The 22909-nt window shown below is 34.7% G+C and overlaps 1 protein-coding gene across 2 annotated transcripts in view; it reads left to right on the top strand.

The window, feature by feature from the left end:
* The window catches only part of LOC145266298 (protein flightless-1 homolog), a 146948-nt gene that overhangs the window by 84673 nt on the left and 39366 nt on the right, over positions 1-22909 (top strand). For both annotated transcript variants that reach the window (XM_080121848.1, XM_080121847.1), the window contains 5 exons: positions 5795-5879; positions 7438-7525; positions 11101-11214; positions 12886-12994; positions 18866-18949. In XM_080121848.1, coding sequence (XP_079977974.1) covers positions 5795-5879; positions 7438-7525; positions 11101-11214; positions 12886-12994; positions 18866-18949 — 480 coding nt within the window. The remainder of the gene's footprint in view (positions 1-5794; positions 5880-7437; positions 7526-11100; positions 11215-12885; positions 12995-18865; positions 18950-22909) is intronic.

Genomic DNA, 22909 nt, shown 5'->3' with positions numbered 1-22909 from the left:
AAGATGTTGACCATCTTACCGTTTATTTTTAAATTTGTCGAAATATACAATTCTTAACAGCACCTGTTTCATAGCGCAGAATCATTCATGTAAATATTATGTTTATTTTTGATTTTATGTCAATTTAAAGAAATAAACAGTATAATAGTCAACATTTTGAAATTTGGAGTATAGACTTTTGTCATTTATTTGTTATATGCTCTGTAGTTATATCGAGCTTCATAAATTAAAGGATTCGTATTAATAAAAGCTGAAATATAATTATAAAAAAAGATATAGTAGTGTTGGGATGATTAATTGAAATCAGAATTGGAAAAATTTGTGCTTGTTTTCCAATGCCAAAAACGATTCTTTTAATTTTCTTTTTGATTTGATTTTGTTTAAAACAAAATCTTCGATTTCTGGTAATGCATAGTAATGATAAAATAATAAATATTTATTGATTTTAAACCACCAGTTAAACTAAATTTTAACCGACGAGTGTGTTTCATTGTTTGAGAAAATATCTGCACATTTAACGTGCGTTTTTACAATCAGGGAAAAATAAAAACTTTGTACTTAAATATTTAGAGATTTATAAAAAATCGGAATCAGTAATTGTATCAGAATCAGGAATTTAGTACAGAATCAGTAATTGTATTGAAATTGAGGAAAATATTGAAATTGTCCCATAGTATATATATTTTCGAATGTTTTTAAAGTGGGGTGTTACTTTTGCATATAAATTTAACATAAAATAATCACTCCTTCTGGACCACCTGTATTAAAAAAAAATATTTTTTGCTTCTGTTTAATCGATTCTATTCTGAAATCTGACAATTTGGGGAATGGGAGTGTGGGAGGTTTCTGTTTGTTCAAGTTTGCAAAAAAAAAAAATAATAAAAAAATAATAATGGTTGCTTGTCTAACAAAAAATGTTTCTGTGCACACTGTGTTGTTCTGCGCATAATGATTGCATTTTTTTGTGTTTCATGATTTTCTGTTTCTTAAACCTTTTTGATTTAATAAATGCAAAATACAAAATGAACTTCAAAACAAAATCTAAATAAAATCCCAAATACTTACACAGCGATCAAATTTTGGGTGCCATTTACATTTTCTGTATTTCTTACAACACGCAATGGTTTCAATTTGTTGGGGTATTTTAAGGGTTTTTTTTTTTTTTTTTTTTAAAGGCATTCAATGAGCATTCAATTATTTCAGATTCAAATATTTCAGATTTTCTGTGAATTTGATCCATGTATAAGCAACATTCCTTGAATTTTATTTCTATTTAAGGTTTCTTAAGCTTAATTGAAAACTGTTAAGGTCGTTTTTAAAAAGCTACAAAGTCTATTATTTAATTATTGGGATTCTTTGAGATAAGTAATTTGTATAATCTAATAATAAATAAATATGCTAAAAGTCTATTCTGTTGATAATCTAAATGCTATGTGTGTAATCGTTCCATAATCATAAAGCATATTGAAGACAGTGCTGGGATAAGCAGAGAAAGACTGGTGTTATTTCAGATTATTTCCTTCACTTAAGTTAGTTGTAGAGCCAAAGTGCGAGTGCCCAGTCTACTCTACTATTTAATATTCAGCTGGAGGATATATGCACTCATACTTTTCTAGTAGTATTAATGAAAGTACCCCCTTAATGTAAATATCCCTGACCAGTAGCAAAATCGCACCCCTTTACTTCAAGTGCTGGAAAGTTTTATATTCTCATAGCTTCTTTTGTTGGACCACTTGCCTTTAGAATTCCCTCTTTGTTCTGTTTCTCTGACTATCAACCTACAGAAATTTAAACATAATGTGAACAAACGTCTTGCTACACAACTCCCCACTTAGTATGCCCCCTATAAATGTTGCCACTAATCACAGTAGTCTCTTATGTTTTATATGTCTTGTTTTGGGCGAATCAATATAAAAAAAAAAGAAAGTATGGTCGCCCTGACAAAACTTGAACCAGGTATGCTGAGCCCATTATTTGCACCTGTAACAACTACACCACCACCACCATCATAATTTGATTATGCATTGAAAATGTTCTATGCTTTAGAGCCAATTTGACAATAGTGTGATACTATCGATGCTTCCCCTCCCCCCACACACACATCCAAGTGTTAGGAAGTGAAAAAAGAAAGAAAATGTTTATCAGCAGAACAAAGATATAGGAAGTTGTTTATTCAAGGAACACAAAATAAAGTTAAAATTGGATTGTTAATCAAGGTGTGGCAGTAATGGGGAAACAAAAGATTGGTCAATATATTTTAAAATTAGTTTTACGAGTGGCAGTTAGTTTTGAGATAGTTTATAACAGTGATGGACAGTTTACAGACCATCTTGAGTTTGCGACAGTTTAGTATAGTTTTGAGGCGAATAGTTGTAAGTTTGTATACAGTAAAATGCACAATGTGGCTCAGAGCAGATCGAGATGAGCTGACGTCAACTGATGAACACGGCCTCAACAGACGTCGATATGAAGCTTGGCATATCAAGGGTCGATGGTGTCACACACACACCTAGTTCAACGGATATTTTGGAGTTTTTGTTTTGTTTTTATTTTGTAGTTTTATATTTGTGAACCAATGCACACCCTCCTCGACAGCTGAAAATGTGAGAGATGACAATATGGCCAGAAGAGAAGATGAAGTAGAAGAAGACCAGAGAAACAGCATTGGGGGTCGAGGGTTATTCTTGACCAAGAGGGAACACATGATGATCTTATATTATTTTTTCCAAGTACTCGAACCACTGTGTCACAGGTTCGCAAGTTCAAATCACAAGGGAAAGCCAAGGAAAACATTGACCCATGGCACAGAGGTTAGAGTACTTGGAAAAATCAATTGTAAAAGTAATGTTCTTCTGAACGTTCAATTCTCAGTGTGGGTGACTGAAAAATACAATTGCGAATTACTTAGGACCTCTATCCAGTCATGGCTGACAGAACAAGAGCATGCTACCCCAAGGAAGTAAATAAAGAGCTTCGTTTGAAATTCTGTCCAAATTCCAGAGTTCAACAGAAACATTTCCAAGTTTGACAAAATATGCTGGAAGAAGGTCCGAGGTTATATCAACCAAAACGTAAAAATCACAATCAAGATGAGAACAGTAGTCCAATGAATCCAATACAAATAACCAATCCTCATCTCAAAAATTCAGAAACGTTTGTTTTTGACGTTTTAAACTTTTCTGTTATAGGTAGCTAACGTACTTCTGAACATCCGGCGTGGTTGCTACCGGAAGCGCTGACAAGGCAAATCAGTTCCTTCACTTTTATTGTTTTTCAGTATTTTTATTGTGAAGCAATTTATTGAAATAAAATAAAAGAAAAGGACATTATTGAAAAGTATACAAATAAAAATTAACAAAGTTATAAAAAGATAAAAATAACACATTTAGTCTTTATTTGCACTCTTAATAACGAAATTAAAAAAAATAAATTTTTATTTTATTTTAAATTTTATAAGAAATATGTTTATGAAATTATAAAAAGAAAAGCTTCTTTTTTTTTTTTTTTTTAAATTTTAAAAATAAATTTTTGAATTTATTTAATAAACATTTATTAATCTATTTAATTATAAAACTCTGTGGACCTTGCTTGCTTGCATATTTGTTGATTGGGCGATCCCATCTTTTAAAAAAGGGATGACAGGTGAAGAGAAAGTGGTACTTCATCAGTGCTTGCTTCTGATGGTACAGCACTTTTGAGAAGAGTGAAATATTGCTGCGATGGAAAGAGCATTCCAAGACAATGCTAAACTCAACCTCTACCGTTGATAAGGCAGCACTTGCAGCAACCCTTCAATGCCCAGAACTAGCACAGCCTACTGTTGAACCTTTCTTGGAAGAAGTCGCCGACAGCGTCAAGCAATTATCTTCAAGCAAGGCCCCTTAGAAAGATGGTTCACCACCGGAAATTTATAAGTATGGAGGGCAAAAACTGGTCAAAAAGCTGCATCAGTTTTTTAAAATCATTTGGTTTCATGGACAGGTTCTGCAAGATTTTAAGGATGCGGATATAAAACACCTTTATAAGAACAAAGGTAATCGGCATTGTTGTAACAAAACTCGTGGAATTTCTCTTCCTTGTATCGCAGGTAAAACCCTGGCGCATCTAATTCATAATAGAATCATGAAGGATTGGGTGGATGACATCTATTCTAAGTCACAGTGTGGGATTAGGTTTGACCGGGGCACTGTGGATATGATTTTTTTCTCTTAGACAAGTTGCCGAAAAAGTACAGGAGAAAAACAGATATATATATATATATATATATATATATATATAAAGCGTGTGGGCATGCTCAGAGGTTAAGGAATGAGGATGGAGAGTTATGTTTTTGTTTTAATTCTAGCTGATGGCACCCAGTCATATGTGTGTGTGTGTGTGTATATATATATATATATATATATATATATATGTATATATATGTACATTTTAGTTTTGATCTCACTACTATATATTGTAATAATAATATTTATGAAATAATCAATAGAGAATTGTCTCTATAATGATAAATATGCAATCTGCATGAATTAAAATATCATATTTAAACGTATCTTACAACTGGGCAACGCCAGGCAGCCTGCTAGTGAAAGTATAAAAATATCGGAGAAACATAAAAAAAAAAAAAAAAAGAGTACATGCACAGGAGAGATGTAGGCGTGAGAGAAAAAAAAAAGGAAGGAACTGATTTGTTTTGTCACCGCTTCCGGTAGCAATAACGCCAGAAGTTAGGAAGTTCGTTAGCTGACTATAACCTATTTTTCTACTGGATTATTTTTCAAAATTTTTACTAATTTCAACAACGTGATTATGTGATGCTGTTTGCACTTGAAATGCATTTTTTTCATAATCAATTCTTATAAGCAACAGCTTTTTGCTTAACAGTCGATCTGTCACATGTGAAGTGGTATTTCTGTTATCCGAGTGCATTTATGTTTGAAATAGCAGAACACGCTGATAGAATAGTATATATTGTCGTTCCAACTGCTTTTCTCTCAGTCCAAATTACTTTCTACGTATTATTTGGGTTCTAATCAACTTTTCTACTCAAACGCAGCTTTGAATGTTATACTTAAAAAATTTTTCTGTTATATTTTAACTTATTTAATTACGTTCTTATTGTTGTGTCGGTATACCATTAAATAAACGACACATCCATTATTACATTTCAGCATCTCCTGTCTTTTGACGCAATACTTTAATTTAAAATATTTGTAATGAAATTTTAGTTGCTTATATAGATTGTCACTTTTAGCGATAAACAAAAATGAAAGAAAACTTTTATCGTGTACGTACTTGTCACAGAATGAAGATTGTATATTCCAAAAATCACATAATTTGATCAAGTATTTTTTTTTTTTTTTCACGAATAATAAATTTGCTGTTTTTTACCAGTAAGTGACAGACAAGGCCATGTTTTTTCTAGAGAACATAATAAGGGAAGGTAATCAGTGATTATTTTGACAGTTTCCACAGGCATTAGAATTGTCTGCCCTTGCCCACTGATTCGTTGATTGTAAAATGACGCTTTTTACATCGAAATAGAATAAAATTTGATTTATTGAATAAAAAAAAAAAACTACTTCGTTCTGTGACTGGTACATACATCATACAGTCATTTCTGTATTTTCTTTCAATTTAAATGCCGCCATAAATGTCAATTTGAATAAGCACCAAATTTTCCACGACTCAAACCTTATGTAGAAAAATACTGTTTTGAACATAATTTTTTACATCTACACATGTATATCTTGCTATGAGATAATCTGATGGGAAAATCTGTTGATTTTGTTTCCAGGAACATGTTGCAGATGACTTCCAACCAATGAGTCCCCGTTTGTATAAAGTCGGATTGGGAAGGGGTTACTTGGAACTCCCGCAAGGTAAGTGAAGTCTTGCTTTCCATCCGAACAGATTAAAGACTTTGTGTATTCATTTTTTTTTTAAATTTTTTTTTAATTTTTTATTTTTTAAATTTTTTTTTTATTTTTCCCATTTTTATTTTTTTATTTTTTGCATTTTCCTTTTTTTCTTTTTTCTCCTTTTTCCTTTTTTTGATTCTTTCATTTTTTTAAATTTAAAATATTTTTTTTTTTTTCATTTTTTATTTTTTAAATTTTTTTTTTATTTTTCCCATTTTTATTTTTTTATTTTTTGCATTTTCCTTATTTTCTTTTTTCTCCTTTTTCCTTTTTTTGATTCTTTCATTTTTTTTTTTAATTTTATTTTCATTTTTTTTTCAATTTTTTTTTTCATTTTTTATTTTTTAAATTTTTTTTTTATTTTTCCCATTTTTATTTTTTTATTTTTTGCATTTTCCTTTTTTTCTTTTTTCTCCTTTTTCCTTTTTTTGATTCTTTCATTTTTTTAAATTTAAAATATTTTTTTTTTTTTTTCATTTTTAAAATTTAAAATATTTTTCTGTCGTTTTTAAAAAAAACTTTTTTTTGTGGACTGTTATCCTCATCCTCATCTTTGTTTCACTAAGTTTCGGTCAACTCATCCTCTGACCTTCAGGTGGTTAATCGCAGTGGGATAAGAATGCTGAGTCTTGTAACTGTATCCCCAGTGTTGTTTCGCCATGTTTCGGCCAACTTATCCTCTGGCCTTCTTCAGGTGATTAACCGCAGTGGGATAGGAATTCTGAGTCTTGTAATTTATCCCCAGTAATTACTGCCTTCCATAGTTGTCGTCTCACCACGTTTTTGCCAACTAATCTTCTGGTCTGCTTTTGGGTAGGATTGAAACTGCTATCTTCCGACAATGTTCACTTGGAACCATAGAGACTCAACGCTTCTATCCACTGCATCACAGGCCCTAAAAGGCGATCAAGATTGGATCTTAAATCCAATTGAATCCAATTCAATCGAAGATTAGATAAGATCTCAAAACTTAGATTTATAAAACCATAAAATCCAACCTTGATTGCCCTTCGGGGCCCGTGGCGCAGTGGGTAAAGGCGCTGAATCTCTATGAAGTGAGCATTGTCTGAAGGTAGCGATTCAATCGTACCCAAAGTAGGCCATAGGATTAGTTGGCCAAAACGTGGTGAGACGACAACTATGGAAGGCAGTAATTACTGGGGATACAATTACTCGCAAAAAAATGGATACACAAATTATGAAGACCTCTCAAAGGATTCCAAAGAATAAAAATACAATGTAATAACTCTCTGTAAAGTTTTCGGTAAAATTTTTGTGTTGTGTTACTTAGCAACCAGATAAGAGCTCTATTGGTCAACAGATGAAAAAGTTGATGAATGAGGAGGATGCCAATGTTCAATATTTGTATGTTGAGCGTTCAAGTTCTCATAAAATATCTGCAGATAACGTTACAAAGAAAACGTTTGATTTTCATAAATTGTCAGCTTCCTTGCTTTTCTATATTAACAAAGCGTTTTCTAACGTTAATTATCTATCATGTTTTTTTGTCATCAAACAGTGGATATTCCCCATGGCAAACTTGAGCAGAAATTATTGGACACCAAGAATGTTTACATTTTAGACTGTAATTCGGATCTGTTTGTTTGGTAAGTATTAATGCTTGTACATTATTATTAACTGAAAAATTGTATACAAATTTACATATATATATATATATATATATATATGTCCATTCCGTGAGCTAGCAGATCTCGAAACGTTAAACCACAAACCCTGCAAGAATTGAAGGAAAAAATCAGGAACAAAATAAGGGAGTTAAATCGCAATCCAGAGATTCTGCAATCTGTCTTGAATAATGTTTTTGAAAGAGCACAAATATGCAAAGCTGGAAATGGGCAAAATTTAATATATTATTTTTTTATAAATAAAGATTGTTTGAATTTTGCATTAAAAAAAAAAACTTTCTCAATTTCTTAGTCAAATTGTCTTAAAATTACAGAAAGATATCATCGAAAACTTTTTGGACATTTTGCGACCAAGACCGCCAACCCCCAATATTTCCTCCTGTATCAGAAAACACACTATGTGATATACGTATATCTGTATGTGATGTTGCGAAGCTAATCAAAAACCTTGATTCGAGTAAAGCAACTGGCCCTGACGGTATTCCAATTATAGTACTCAAAAAACTTCAACCTGAATTAGCGCCCATACTTACAAAACTGTTTAAACGTTGTCTTAAGGAGAATAGTTTCCCATCTCCCTGAAAAATCTCATCAGTATGCCCTGTATTTAAGAATTCAGGTGATCGCTCATCCCCCTCTCAGTACAGGCCAATAAGTCTCCTGTGCGTCATGAGTAAGTTGCTAGAATCTGTGTTAAATACAGAAGTAATCAAACATCTCAACAAAAATAACCTTCTTAGTGACACTCAATATGGTTTCCGTTCTGCTAGATCTACAGCAGATGTCCTTACAGTTATATCGCATAGGATTAGCAAATCTCTCGACGGTGGCAATCTTTCTAGGGCAATTGCTCTTGACATATCTAAAGCCTTTGATAGGGTATGGCATAAAGGTTTACTTCATAAGATCGCTAGCTATGGTATAGCTGGAAAAGTCTTCTCAATTATTAAATCATTTCTTTCTGATAGGTTCATAAGAGTAGTAGTTGAGGGGCAAAAATCAGAAGCTCACAGTATTAATGCCGGTGTCCCTCAGGGATCCATCCTGGGCCCAACTCTTTTCCTGATCTACATTAATGATCTTCCAAATCATATCCTTACACCATTTGTAGACATTTATGCTGACGACACTACCATTTATGGTAGCACATCTAAGACAGTAAACGACCAAGTTCTCTCCAATTCTCTCTCCTCTGATCTTGAGCACGTAGTACAATGGGGAAAGGAGTGGCTGGTTACTTTTAATGCATCTAAAACCAAGCTTCTCTCTTTACATCATCAACATTCTAATTCACATTTGTCATCAATTGAAATGAATGGCTCTCGTCTTCAGGAGGCCTCAAGTTTTGACAAGCTTCTGGGCTTGACCATTACTCCTGATCTTAAATGGAACACGTATATCAAATCTGTTGCCAAGGCCGCTGGTAAAATGGTGGGATCTTTCTATTGATCCAGTAGATATCTCACTGCTGATGCTATTCTCTACCTATATAAGAGCCAGATACGTCCAAGGATGGAATACTGTTGCCACATCTGGGCAGGAGCTGCTAGAAAGGACTTGTCCTGCCTTGATAGAGTTCAAAATAGACTTTGTAGCCTTGTAGGAGATGTCCTTTTCTCCTCCTTGCAACCTCTATCTCACAGAAGAGATGTTGCGAGTTTGTCTCTGATGTATCGTTATTTTCATGGAAAGTGTTCAACTGAGCTTCAATCTATGGTCCCCCCTCGCCAAACTTTCACAAGAAACACTCGTCTAGCTGTAAACACTATCAATAATTTCCCCCACTCTTTATCTGTGCCTAAACCTAAACGTAGATTCCATGAACAAAGCTTCTTTCTTAGAACTGCACGCCTGTGGAATTGTCTTCCGTTTTCCTGCTTTCCGGCTGACTACAATATGGTTGTGTTCAAGTCTAAAGTAAATAAGTTCTTGATGAGCCGTTCCATATAAGTTATTAAATTTACCAAATTTTCATTACTAATGATTACTATATTGACCAATTTCTACTGTACACTCTTTAACCCTTATCCTTGAGTGGCCTCTGGGCCTTGATAATGTGGTGACGCCTTTGTAAAAAAAAAAAAAAATATATATATATATATATATGAAATAAAATGGAGGTGGAAGGACCTGGATACTCAACGTTTCGCCCGATTTATGCGGGCTTCTTCAAGAGGGATGGTCATTGACGAGAGAGTCGGAGGATTGGGGCTATATATAATGATGGGGGAGAGCAGCGTGTTTTCCTTATGTAAATTAGATGTCATATATACATATATATACATTTTATGAGAAAAAAAATAGAGTAAATTAGTGTAGTGGATTACGTCTAAAAGTTAAAATATCGTAGAGATTAAAAAAACTCCATTTTATCACCTCCTATTCTTATTTTTAGACACCATCTTTTAAGTTACTGCGCTATTTTATCCCAATTCAATTATTTCTAATTTAAAAAAAAATTCTTTCATAATCTCATGTCATTTTATTTATTTAATATATCACCGCTATATTTCCAAACACAATTTTTTTTTTTAATCTCTACGATATTTTATCTTTTAGACGTAATCCACTACACTAATTTACTCTAATTTAGTTTTTTTTTTTCTCTCATAAAATGTATATACATGTACATATGACATCTAATTTACATAAGGAAAACACGCTGCTCTCCCCCATCATTATATATAGCCCCAATCCTCCGACTCTCTCGTCAATGACCATCCCTCTTGAAGAAGCCCGCATAAATCGGGCGAAACGTTGAGTATCCAGGTCCTTCCACCTCCATTTTATTTCATATCGTCGGATTTAATCCAGCTCAACAATCATATATATATATATATCTTTTTACTATAATAATTAAATACCTACAGACACTAGTGTTTCATTCTTTCGGGATTCTTCAGTGCAGGGTGTCATGATTAACACCAGCCGAACGATTCTAAATGTTCATTACATCAGTCAGAGAGTGATCCTATCGTTATACGATGATCTATGCATAAGAGCTAAATTGACTGACTTTAATTAAACTGAAAGTGCTCAACGATAAGAAATGAATTTCTTAAAGGGGCTGTCATAATTATTTTTTACTATAATAATTAAATATATATATATATATATATATATATATATATATATATATGGTGCAAGAATGTGGCAAAAAAAAAAAAAATCCCACCGAATATATGTCAGCCCATGTCACGGTAACATATATAGAGTGGGTTTCTAACAATGTTTTGTCTAGATTCTATTTTTAACTCCTTTTCCCAAACTTACCGTGTGAAAGAGAGAGTTGGCTGCCATTTTTAACTTTCCAATACATCAGTAAATACTGTATGTTTTTCGAGCTGAATAAAGATGTTACATTAAATAAAAACACTAAAAACATATCCAGTTCGGTAGAAAAGTAACTTATCTTGCCTTTGATAACATTTATTTGTTATATATTTATTTTTTGACAACTCTTTTGAATCTATGTGTACAGTAATACAAACGCAAAATGTCCCACGTTAACATTTTCTGCTTCATATTTTTTTTAGGATCGGAAAGAAATCGACACGCCTTGTGAGAGCAGCAGCACTGAAATTGTCGCAAGAAGTGTGTAGCATGCTCAAACGACCAGAATATGCGACGGTCACAAGGTGTCTGGAAGGGTAAGTATCAATTACCACAAACTGGTGTAAGAGTGCGTTGGAACATAATTTTGCCCGAATTTAGCCTGATGATTTCCTTTGGGAATTAAACACAAATATTCCTCTGTAACTTACAATGACAATATTTTTATTCAAGTTCTACGCATGAATTGAGCACTGTTGAAGTAAATATCAAAACAAAAATATATATACATAAAATCTTAGTTTGTGTGTATATATATATATATATATATATATATATATATATAGTGGTGAAGTGAACGGATAAATCATGTGTGGATTTCCAAACAACTTAGTTGTTGTGGTGGGAGTTCATACATCGAAATCAGTGGGAGAGTTCTTCATCCATCATATATATATATATATATATATATATATATATATATATATATATATTGAATGATTGACAAAAGTCTATATTCCAAATTTTATGATGTTGACCATCTTACAATTTATTCCTTTAATTCAGTTGACACTTACAATTCTTCTTAAATAAAGATTGGTATATATAAAAAGGAAATATAAGTGAATAAAGAATATTTCCACAGAAATATATATATATATATATATATATATATGATTGTTGAGCTGGATTAAATCGGACGGTATGAAATAAAATGGAGGTGAAAGGACCTGAATACTCAGAATATTCAGGTCCTTTCACCTCTATTTTATTTTATATACACCTTTACACTGTAGGGATTCCTCGATGCCGTCCCTCTACTCAAATAACTTTTTCCTTCAGATTGCTGACTTTGAAATTCCTTCCCGACCCCTTGCTTCCCTGACTGTACTGATATGCAGAAATTCAAGTGTAATGTAAACAGACATCTCGATGCCCAACTCCCTAAATAGTATCCCCGCAAATCTGGTTCATGACTAATTTGCTCTGTGTCTTGTTTGGAGTGAAAAACAGTAAAATTTATAAGTTAAAAGAATACAACAAAAACTTAATCCAATCTCATTATGAATTTATTTCAACTCTAAAGCAGGCCTTTTCAAATGAGCAGGGTCGTTCAGATTTGCATATGATCCATACAATGGAGAAAATGGCTTGTTTATATTCCATCAGCACATTTTTCCCCAACTTCCAAAACGTAACATATGCTCACTCTACTCGCTCATGTTTCGAAATTTTTGAGATGAGGATTGATTATTCGTATTATTTGGATTCTTTGGACTACTGTTCTCGTCTTGAGTATTTTTTCATAATTTTTCGATTAATATAACCTCTGACTTTATTTGGATGTATCTTGTCTAACTTGGGAATCTACATGGAATTTTAAACCGAATCCTTTATTTAATTGATCAGCCATGACTGGGCAGAAGTCTTAAGTAATTTGCAAAAGTGCAAATGACACTCAAAATACAATTCTGTATTGCTTGAGATTTCTTTGTGGTGGATGGAACAAGAACATGCTACCCTCATAGATTAAAGGGTTTTGTTTGAAATGCTGTGTAGATTCTCAAGTTTGACAGAAAAAAAAAATTCCCAAGTTCGACAAGATTCACCTGAAAAAGGTCTGAGGTCACATCGACCGAAACGTTGTGAGAATAACACTCACGATAAGAACAGTAGTCCGAAGAATCCAAAAAATACAGAAACTCGTTCAGTTTTGATGAATTTCCTGTTAACGTAAAACATTGGTCGATTTTTCGTGTTGATTTTAGGACTGAGCCGCAGATCTTTAAGACCAAATTTATTGGTTGGGATGATGTCATTGCAGTTGACTATACGAGGTCCGCAGACTCTGTCATTAGAAGAGGTGCCGATATGAAGGTAAGACTTTGACTTAGAAAACAATCTAATCAGAAATCGTAAAAAAATCAGAATTTGGAGCATCGGAATTGGAAAAATTATGCCTATGATTCTTTGAATTGTTTATTTTTGTTTAAAACTTAATTTTCCATTGCTGGTACGAATGAAAAAAAAAGGTTAAATATTAATTGAATTTAAACTACCAATTACATTGAAACCTATAGATCATCCCATAAGTGTATTTTTGAGTTTTGGGCAAGATATGCATATATATATATATATATATATATATATATATATATATATATATATATATATATATATGTGTATATGTGTGTGTGTATATGTGTGTATATATATGTGTGTGTGTGTATATATATGTGTGTGTGTGTGTGTGTGTATATATATATGTGCGTGTGTGTATATATGTATGTGCGTGTGTGTGTGTATATATGTATGTGCGTGTGTGTGTATATATATGTATGTGCGTGTGTGTATATATATATATGTGTGTGTGTGTGTATATATATATATATATGTGTGTGTGTGTGTATATATGTATATATATATGTGTTTTTATATGGAAATCCAAAAAATAATAATAAAAAAGGGGTTAAAATACTGTTAAAAATCCACCAAATATATGTCAGCCTATATCACGGGAACATATAGTGAGCGAGTTTCTAACAGTATTTTGTCTAGCTTTTTATTTTTAACTCCTTTTCCCAAATTTACCATATCAAAGAGAGAGTCGGACGCCATTTTTAACTTTCCAATACATCGGTAAACACTGTATGTTTTTCAAGCTGAATAAACATGTTACATTAAATAAAAACACTAAAAACATATTCAGTTAGGTAGAAAAGTAACTTAACTTGCCTTTGATAACATTTATTTGTTTTCTTGACCACTTTTCGAATCTATGTGTACAGTAATACAAACCCAAAAAAAGCAACTCTGTATTTAAATATTTAGAGATTTTAAATGAATCAGGATCGGTAATTGTATCGGAATTTGGAATTGAAACCGAATCGATAATTGTATGGAAATCCAGAAAAATATTGGAGTTGTCCCATCACTAATAGATATGTATATATTTTCTCAAATAATCTCAACTGAGGGGTCATCAACCGATTTTCGTGGGTTTGAAAAGCCGTAGTCATCATCATCATTGTATAAATCCAAAATTTTATTATTGGCATTGGTTTCCCCGATATTTTTCTACTAAGAATTCTTTCTCAAAAACATAGGGGAATTACAAGACGGATCACATGAAGGTTGCCAACATCACTAAGTGAAAGTGATTTTGTTAAACAAACTAGATTCGAACATGTCACACCTGGGTTGTCAGTCTGTGTCTCATTAACCACTTGATCACTGTCACCTCCCAAATACCATAATGATAATCAATGAATTTTTTTTTTTTTTTTTTTTTTTTACATGGAGGCCCAATGGCCACTCAGGGATAAGGGTTATTGTGTGTACAGTAATCAAAGGGATAGTGTAGCAATAGTATTGGAGAATTGGTAAGGTGTCATTACTTAGGGGAGGGCGGTTCATCAGGAATTTGTTTGTATTGGACTTGAAGACATCCAGGTTGCAGTCGCGAGGGAAACAGGCAAGCGGAACAGAGTTCCACAGGCATGCAGTTCTAAGAAAGAAGCTTTGTTCATGGTATCTACGTTTTGATTTAGACACAGATAGGGAGTGGGGTAAAATTATTGACGGTGGTTTCAGCTAGTCGGGTGTTTTTTGAAAAAGATTGGCGAGGGGGGACCAGAGAATGGAGCTCAGACGAGCACTTGCCATGGAAATAACGATAGAACAATGACAGGCTCGCAACGTCTCTTCTGTGGGAAAGAAGTTACAGGGTAGAGAAAAGGGCATCCCCCACCAAGCCACAGAGTCTATTTTGTACTCTGTCAAGGCAAGATAGGCTGTTTTTAGCAGCCCCCGCCCAGATGTGGCAGCAGTACTCCATCATTGGACGTACTTGGCTCTTATATAGATAGAGAATTGCATCATTAGTGAGATATCTTCTGGAGCGGTAGAAGGATCCCATCATTTTCCCAGCAACCTTGGCCACAGACTTGATGTATGTGTTCCATTTAAGACCAGGTGTAAAGGTCAAACCCAGGAGCTTATCAAAGCCTGGGGCCTCCCTTAGACAAGAGCCATCCATTTCAATTGATGCCAGATGGGGATCAGAGCGTTTATGATGTAGAGATAGGAGCTTGGTCTTAGATGTATTAAAGGTAACCAGCCACCTTTTTCCCCACTGTACCACGCACTCAAGATCAAAGAAGAGAGAATCAGAGAGAACATCATCATTTACGGCCTTTGATGTGTTGGCATAGATGGTCGTGTCATCAGCATAGATGTCAACGAAAGATTTTAGTATGTGTTTTGGGAGATCATTGATGTAGATCAGGAAGAGAGTTGGGCCCAGTATGGGCCCCTGAGGGACTCCAGCATTAATACTGTGGGCCTCTGATTTCTGCCCATCAACCACTACTCTTATGAGCCTATCTGAGAGAAATGACTTAATGATAGAGAAAACATTTCCAATTATACCGCAGCTGGAAATCTTGTGTAGTAGACCTTTATGCCAAACCTTATCGAAGGCCTTTGATATGTCGAGAGCAATTGCCCTAGAAATTAAGCCTTTGTCGAGAGATTCACTAATCCTATGAGATATAACCGTCAGCACATCTGCTGTAGATCTAGCAGAGCGGAACCATATTGCGCGTCGCTAAGAAGTTTATTTCTGCTGAGGTGGTTGACTACTTCTCTATTTATTGTGGATTCCAGCAACTTACTCATGACACACAGGAGACTTATTGGTCTGTACTGAGAGGGGGATGACTTCTCTCCTGAATTCTTAAATACAGGGCATACTGATGAGGTTTTCCAGGGTGTTGAGAAGCACTTTTCCTTAAGGCAACGCTTAAACAGTTTGGAAAGTATGGAGGCAAGTTCTGGTTGTAATTTTTTTAACACTATAATTGGAATACCGTTGGGACCAGTTGCTCTACTGGAGTCAAGGTTCTTGATTAGCTTCGCGACCTCACGCACAGATATTTGTATGTTGCATAGCGTGATGTCTGTTATAGGAGGGAATATGGGGAGTTGATGGCCTTCGTCACCCAGGGTAGAATTTGCCCTAACCCCTAGTTTTTTTAAATCTGAATCATTTAACCATATTTGGTGATAGCAAATTTGAATGTTTTTCAATCACCTGGAACACCATGTATTGCAACATGTGCTGATGTTATAATAAGAATTCTTACGAGAGGACGTAACCCTTATGCCATGCAAAATAAACCTTTTCGTGGGACTGATCAACAAAAATCCTATTTCACTATACAGTATGACTGACCAGCAAAAATACTATTTTAGTGTGACAAACCCAGAGGGACACAATTTTAGAATTCTATATGACTAATGAAAATGTTAAACTTTCAGCAACGTTAAAAAAGTTAATTTTACTAAATTAGTGGATTTGACATTAAATAATTTGAAAAGGGTTGATATGCTGTAAAACAAACCAACCAAACCAAACATCATGAATAAATATTTAAAGATATGAAGAACTTGAAGCATAAAAACCTTTTTCTAAAATGACTTAATTTGGCATGAAATAACCCAAAAAGGGTTGATATGCCATTAAACTAAAACAACCAACCCTACACCATGGGTCAACATCGGCAAATGTTGCAATACACGGTGTTCCAGGTGATTGAAAAACATTCAAATTTGCTAATATGGTTAAATGATTCAGATTTAAAAAAACTAGGGGTTAGGGCAATTGTTCCCAACAACCATGCTGCGGCACATTAGTGTAATGTAGAATGTTTACTAGTGTGCCGTTATACAAGGAAATTACAAATTGTTATAGGTAGAAGAAATTTTCATCTCATTATAGGCAGAATTGTTTGTATTAATAAATACAAACTCGTACATTATTGCTTCTGTGATATTGATGCTTAAACAATAGAAGGTTCTAGTATTCTGTACCTCTAAAAAGCCACCATTCGCCCATGTATGGAGTATTGCTGGCACATTCGAGCTGGTGCATCTGCTAATAGTCTCTCACTCCTGGACAGGGTTCAAAAGAGAGTTGCCAACCTAATAGGTGTCTGTCAGCTAGGGTCCAGCCTCTGTCCCATCAACGAAATGTTGCATCCCTCTGCCTGTTTTACAAGTATTTTAATGGTGGATGCTCTGACAAAATACAAGCCCTTGTATCCACTTGCTGTAAATATTCCTGACAAACCCAACAAGCAACAAAATCCCACCCCTACACAGTAGAGATCTCCAGATACCAGAAAGCCTTCTACTCTAATAGTTTCTTCCCCAGAACTGCTAGACTCTGGAACTCCCTTCCAGGTTCCTGCTTCCTCGACTGTACTGACATGCATAAGCTCAACTCCCTACTTAATATCCCTGCAATTTATGTCCCCCGATAGTAACCCCCTACATCAAAGTGGCACTGTGTCTTGGTTGGGATGAAAATGCAATAAAAAAAATAAATAAAAAGAGAAAATGAAAATCATTTGTTTAAATTGTTAGATATTTAAAAAATTTCGATAACAATAAACGTTATGCTTTATACCATTTATTTCTTTTACAAAATGAAGCAGATTCTTTGTTTTTCTTATCTGATATTTAGGTGTTCTGAATTAAAGTTTTATTGGAGAAATAAAAAAATGATTGAATATGATAACAGAAATCCTCTTTCATTTTTTATTTTATTTTATTCAATTTTTAGATTCAATTCATATTTAATTATGAATAAATTTCTAAAAAAGAAAAAAATTTTCTAACTTTAGTTTAAAAAGTTGAAGTTCACCAGTTATATAGTGATGATTGCTTGAAATTTGAATTTCACTGGATTGGAGATAAACACATTCTTTCTCTATTGTGTGTTGTCTGCAGCCAAACATAGTCTAATGAAATAAAAGTTTCAAGTTGAAAAAACACTAACTTCACCTTCAAACTAAACTATATTGTTTGATTTCAAAAAAACTTTATGAGTAGCAAATATTGATTGTTTTTAGTGATAGGCATATCAATACTAACACATTATTTGTTTGATTTTTTTAATGTTTTTGTTAAATTTCAGATTTAATTCATATTTAATCATGGACAAATTTCTAAAACAGAAAAATTGATGATGACACTAATAATTCAATAACTTTATTAAAAAAAAACAAAAACAACAACAACAACAAAAGGTTGCCAGTTGTATAGTGATGATTATTTGAAATTAGGATTTCTCTGGATTGGAGATACATAGATTCCTTCTCCATTGTGTGTTGCGTGCAGCCAAACATTGTTTAATGAAAGAATGGTTTCAAGTTAGATGAAAAGACACCTTACCCTAACCTAATCTTCAAACTAAACTTTATTGTTTTATTACAAAAACAGCTTTATGAGTAAAAAAATATTGATTTTTTTTTTGTGATAGATGTGCCGCGATAAAGAGCTCAATAGTGTGACACCATGTATGGATTATGGTTAGAAATGAACAAGCTAATATTTATTTTTTTTAACTATTGTTTATCTGGAATTGGATACAGATAGAACCATGTATAAATTTCTATTTATTAATTTCATAAGTGGTTGATGCTGTTTAATGTCTCCAGTCTAACAGTCTTCTTAGACGGGATAAGTAGTAGTATATTATGAACTTTTTATTCCAAAGATTATTGCTATCAAATTGAGGGGGAGGGCTGTCTTTACTTTATATGTGACTAACTCTTATTCAAATTTACATGCCAACCCCACTACTCACATTAACCAGATTTGACCTTGATGCAACTGTCAACAAGATCGGACGTTCTCAATGGCTGACTCCTATTTATACATGATTTCATTTTCTGTTTTCAGGTGATAATGGAACGAGACAAGATCAAAACTGATTTATCCGCGTTGTTTGTATCGAGACAACCTTCAATGTCCTCTGAAGAAGCCGTAAGTGGTCGAAATGTTTATATTTATAGCAGCAACTACACTATAATAGCAAAATTCAAAATTTTTAATATTGAAGACAAACCAATGGTCTCTATTTAATTGTCATGTTACAGTAATGAATATATCCAAAAATTACACAAAAACGATAAGGTAGAAAAAAATTATAAAAGAAGACATTTTTTTTGACAAAAATTAGCAAAAATAAAATGTTTGGCTAAAATAAAATCTTCATAGAGTTCCAAAGGGAGGTAAATAGTGTGTAACTATTGCCAATCTTTTTTGATTGTGCATTTTGCCTTGTTTTTTGCATTTTGCCTTGTTTTTTGCATAACTGAGTGACATTTCTGCATGTTTACCTCGTACAAGGTTCTTTCCTTTTTATTAAAATTTGTGTTATTTGAACATAGCAGTCATAAGCCTTAATCTCTCTCTCGCCTTCAGGCCCTGTCAGCGGGGCATCAGAATACGCCAACTGTTCTTCTCCAGAGAGAAAAAGTACCTCAATAGGCCCACCCTGTGGCTGTAATGCCTTAGGATGGGATCCTGTTAATTGAAGAACTTGGATGTCAGGGTTTAGCACCCCCACTTCCTAACACACCACTCTGGTCCTTACCTGGATTAGATAGGCAATCGAAGAGGCCTGATCCAATCAATCGATAGGTTATTTCATCTCTTTTTCAGCTCTATAAAATCTGAATCAGGACGATGACTATAAGGCCAATCTTGCTGAAAAATGGACACCTATCCCTTTCTGTCCCTGGGTGAGTAATTACCTTGGGAATGAAAACTTAGGGACAGAAATTTAAACTGCCAATCATTAGCACTAATGAACACATATCTAAAGAAATGGCAAAAACACTAGAGGATGACCTCCAATCAGTAGTGGAATGGGGACATAAATGGATGGTCACATTCAATGCTGCCAAGACCAAATTGGTTTCCTTCAATAATTACAAGAAACCTTCTCTGTCACCAATAGCAATGGCCAGTGACTCCCTGTCTGAGAGTACATCTTTCAAACTGCTTGGCCTAACGTTCACAGGAAACATGAGTTGGAACAATTATATTGAAAACATTGCCAGGGCCGCTGCGAAAAAGGTAGGCTCTCTCTACCATGCTAGAAAACTACTGACACCTGAAAGTATCCTGTACCTCTATAAGGCCACCATTCGTCCATGTATGGAGTATTGTTGTCACATTTTGGCTGGTGCATCTGCTGCTAGTCTCTCGCTCCTAGACAAGGTTTGAAAGAAAGTCGCCAATCTGATAGGCCCTGAACTGGCATCTAAGCTTCAGCCTCTGTCCCATTGACGAAACATTGCATCCCTCTGCCTGTTCTACAAGTATTTTAATGGTGAATGCTCTGACGAACTGCAGACACTTGTACCTCCACAACGTAGACACCCTCGACAAACCCGACAGGCAGCTAAATCCCACCCCCACACAGTAGAGATCCCTAGATGTAAAAGATCTTGCTACTCGAGTAGTTTCTTCCCCAGAACCGCTAGACTCTGGAATTCCATTCCAGGTCCCTGCTTCCCTAACTGTACTGACATGCAGAAGTTCAAGTGTAACGTGAACTGACATCTTGCTGCCCAAATCCCAACATAGTGCCCCAGTAGTTGCTGCCCCTGAACGAATCTTGTTTTCCCGACTGCTGGAAAACCGCCTCTGTGGTACCAGTCTTCAAGAATTCTGGTGAAAGAACTGACCCACTAAATTATCGCCCCATTAGCCTCCTCCCGCTTTTCGCCAAAATATTTGAGTCCTTAGTTAATAAAGCCCTAGTCCAGCACCTAACAGCTGCTAAACTCTTGACTGACAAACAATATGGATTCAGGCAAGCCCGTTCAACAGCAGATATCTTAACTGTAGTTTCTGAACGTATATACCGTTCATTGGATAAAACAGGGGAGGGTAGAGCGGTGGCCCTTGATATATCTAAGGCTTTTGACAGGGTATGGCACGATGGTCTTCTAAGGAAAATTAGATCATATGGAATCACTGGAAGAATTCATAACGTAATTAAATCCTTCTTAAGTAATAGAAAAATCAAAGTTGTCCTCGACGGACGTACATCCAAACAATATGACATAAATGCGGGAGTGCCTCAGGGGTCTATCCTTGGACCTCTATTGTTCCTGATATTCATAAACGACCTCCCTGATAATATTGTTTCGGAGATGGGTATATTTGCCGATGACACCACTCTCTATAACAGATATGAGGGGAAAACAAATGAACACATATCCAAGAAAATGGCAGAAACACTAGAGGATGACCTCCAATCCGTAGTGGAATGGGGACAAAAATGGTTGGTCTCATTCAATGCTGCTAAGACTAAGCTTGTTTCCTTCAATAACTACAAGAAACCTTCTCTACCACCAATAGCAATGGCCAAGAACACATTGCCTGAAAGTACTTCTTTTAAACTCCTCGGCCTAACGTTTACAGGGAATATGAACTGGAATAGATACATTGAGAGCATTGCCAAGGCTGCTGCAAGGAAGGTTGGCTCCCTCTACCGTGCTAGAAAACTACTTACGCCTGCCAGTATCCTATACCTCTATAAGACAACCATTCGCCCATGTATGGAGTACTGTTGTCACATCTGGGCTGGTGCATCTGCTGCTTGTCTCTCGCTCCTGGACAGGGTTCAAAAAAGAGTCGCAAACCTGATAGGTCCTGAACTGTCATCTGGGCTTCAACCTCTGTCCCATCGACGAGATGTTGCATCCCTCTGCCTGTTCTACAAATACTTTAATGGTGAATGCTCTGACGAACTGCAAACACTTGTACCTCCCCGACGTAACTACCCCCGACAAACCCGACAAGCTACTAAGTCTCATCCCTTTACAGTGGAGATCCCTAGGTGCAAGAAAGCCTTTTACTCCAATAGTTTCTTCCCCAGAACTGCGGGTCTTTGGAACTCCCTTCCGGGATTCTGCTTTCCCAACTGCAATGATATGCAGAAGTTCAAGTGTAATGTTAACAAACATCTTTCTACTCTTCTCCCTTCATAATGACCCCGCTAATTAATTCCCTAATAGTAGCCCCCTGCTTCAAAGTGGCACTGTGCCTTGTTTGGGGTGAAAATTGAATAAAAAAAAAAAAAAAAAAAAAAAGTAGCCCCCTACACCAAAGTGGCAATTTGCCTTGTTTGGGGTGAAAATGTAATAAAAAAAAAAAGGGGGGGGCATAGCCAATGAAATCCAAAACTACATATGGCATTTGAAAATAAACTCCAAGCTAATGCAAATAAAGTTATGAAATTATGCAAAAGACCATATCTGACACGGATACGTGTACAGACCCAGATAATGAACAGAAGTAACCACTTACTATTCAATGTACATAGTTCTTGAATCGGTGAATAACAAACCCATCATCAAACGCTCACCCTTCATAATAGAAAAATATCCTAACATTGAACGTGGTTCTAAAATCAATCAAAACAATTTGTAACAATACCTTGATAGCAGAAGTAAAAAACAAGGAGTAAACTATTATTAAGAACTGCTTCAATAAACAGCATAAAAATAAAAACTCCATAAATCTCTTAACATTTCAAAGCGAATCATGAGAAGTACAGTAGAAGAAACGAAACAAAAGTTAAAAACAATTTGTAACAAATGTAGAAAGAATTAAAGAAAAACAGTCAAGAATTCAATACAAATACATACATCCTCACATTTAACTCCTCCAAACCTCCAACCAAAATTAAGATAGGGTACATCTACATATATAAAAGCAAAAATGTGTGTGTGTATGTATGTACGCTTTTCCCCGATGTCCACAAAAGGCTTCTTTCAGAAAAGTGCTCGCTCGGTTCACAACTTCTTAAAACTTTTTATATCATCTATAAATTGTAATATCTCAGAGTTACCCACGGAGCTCGCCTGTCTATTTAATTTTATTGACTTTCAAACGTTAATTATTCGACATTTCCCGCATTGGCAC

This window comes from Euprymna scolopes, chromosome 41 (assembly GCF_053919585.1).
Source record: "Euprymna scolopes isolate OS-2025 chromosome 41, ASM5391958v1, whole genome shotgun sequence".
In the NCBI taxonomy this organism is placed as follows: Eukaryota; Metazoa; Mollusca; class Cephalopoda; order Sepiida; family Sepiolidae; genus Euprymna; species Euprymna scolopes.
The sequence above is the reverse complement of the archived record's forward strand: the minus strand, read 5'-3'. Positions and strand labels throughout refer to the sequence as shown.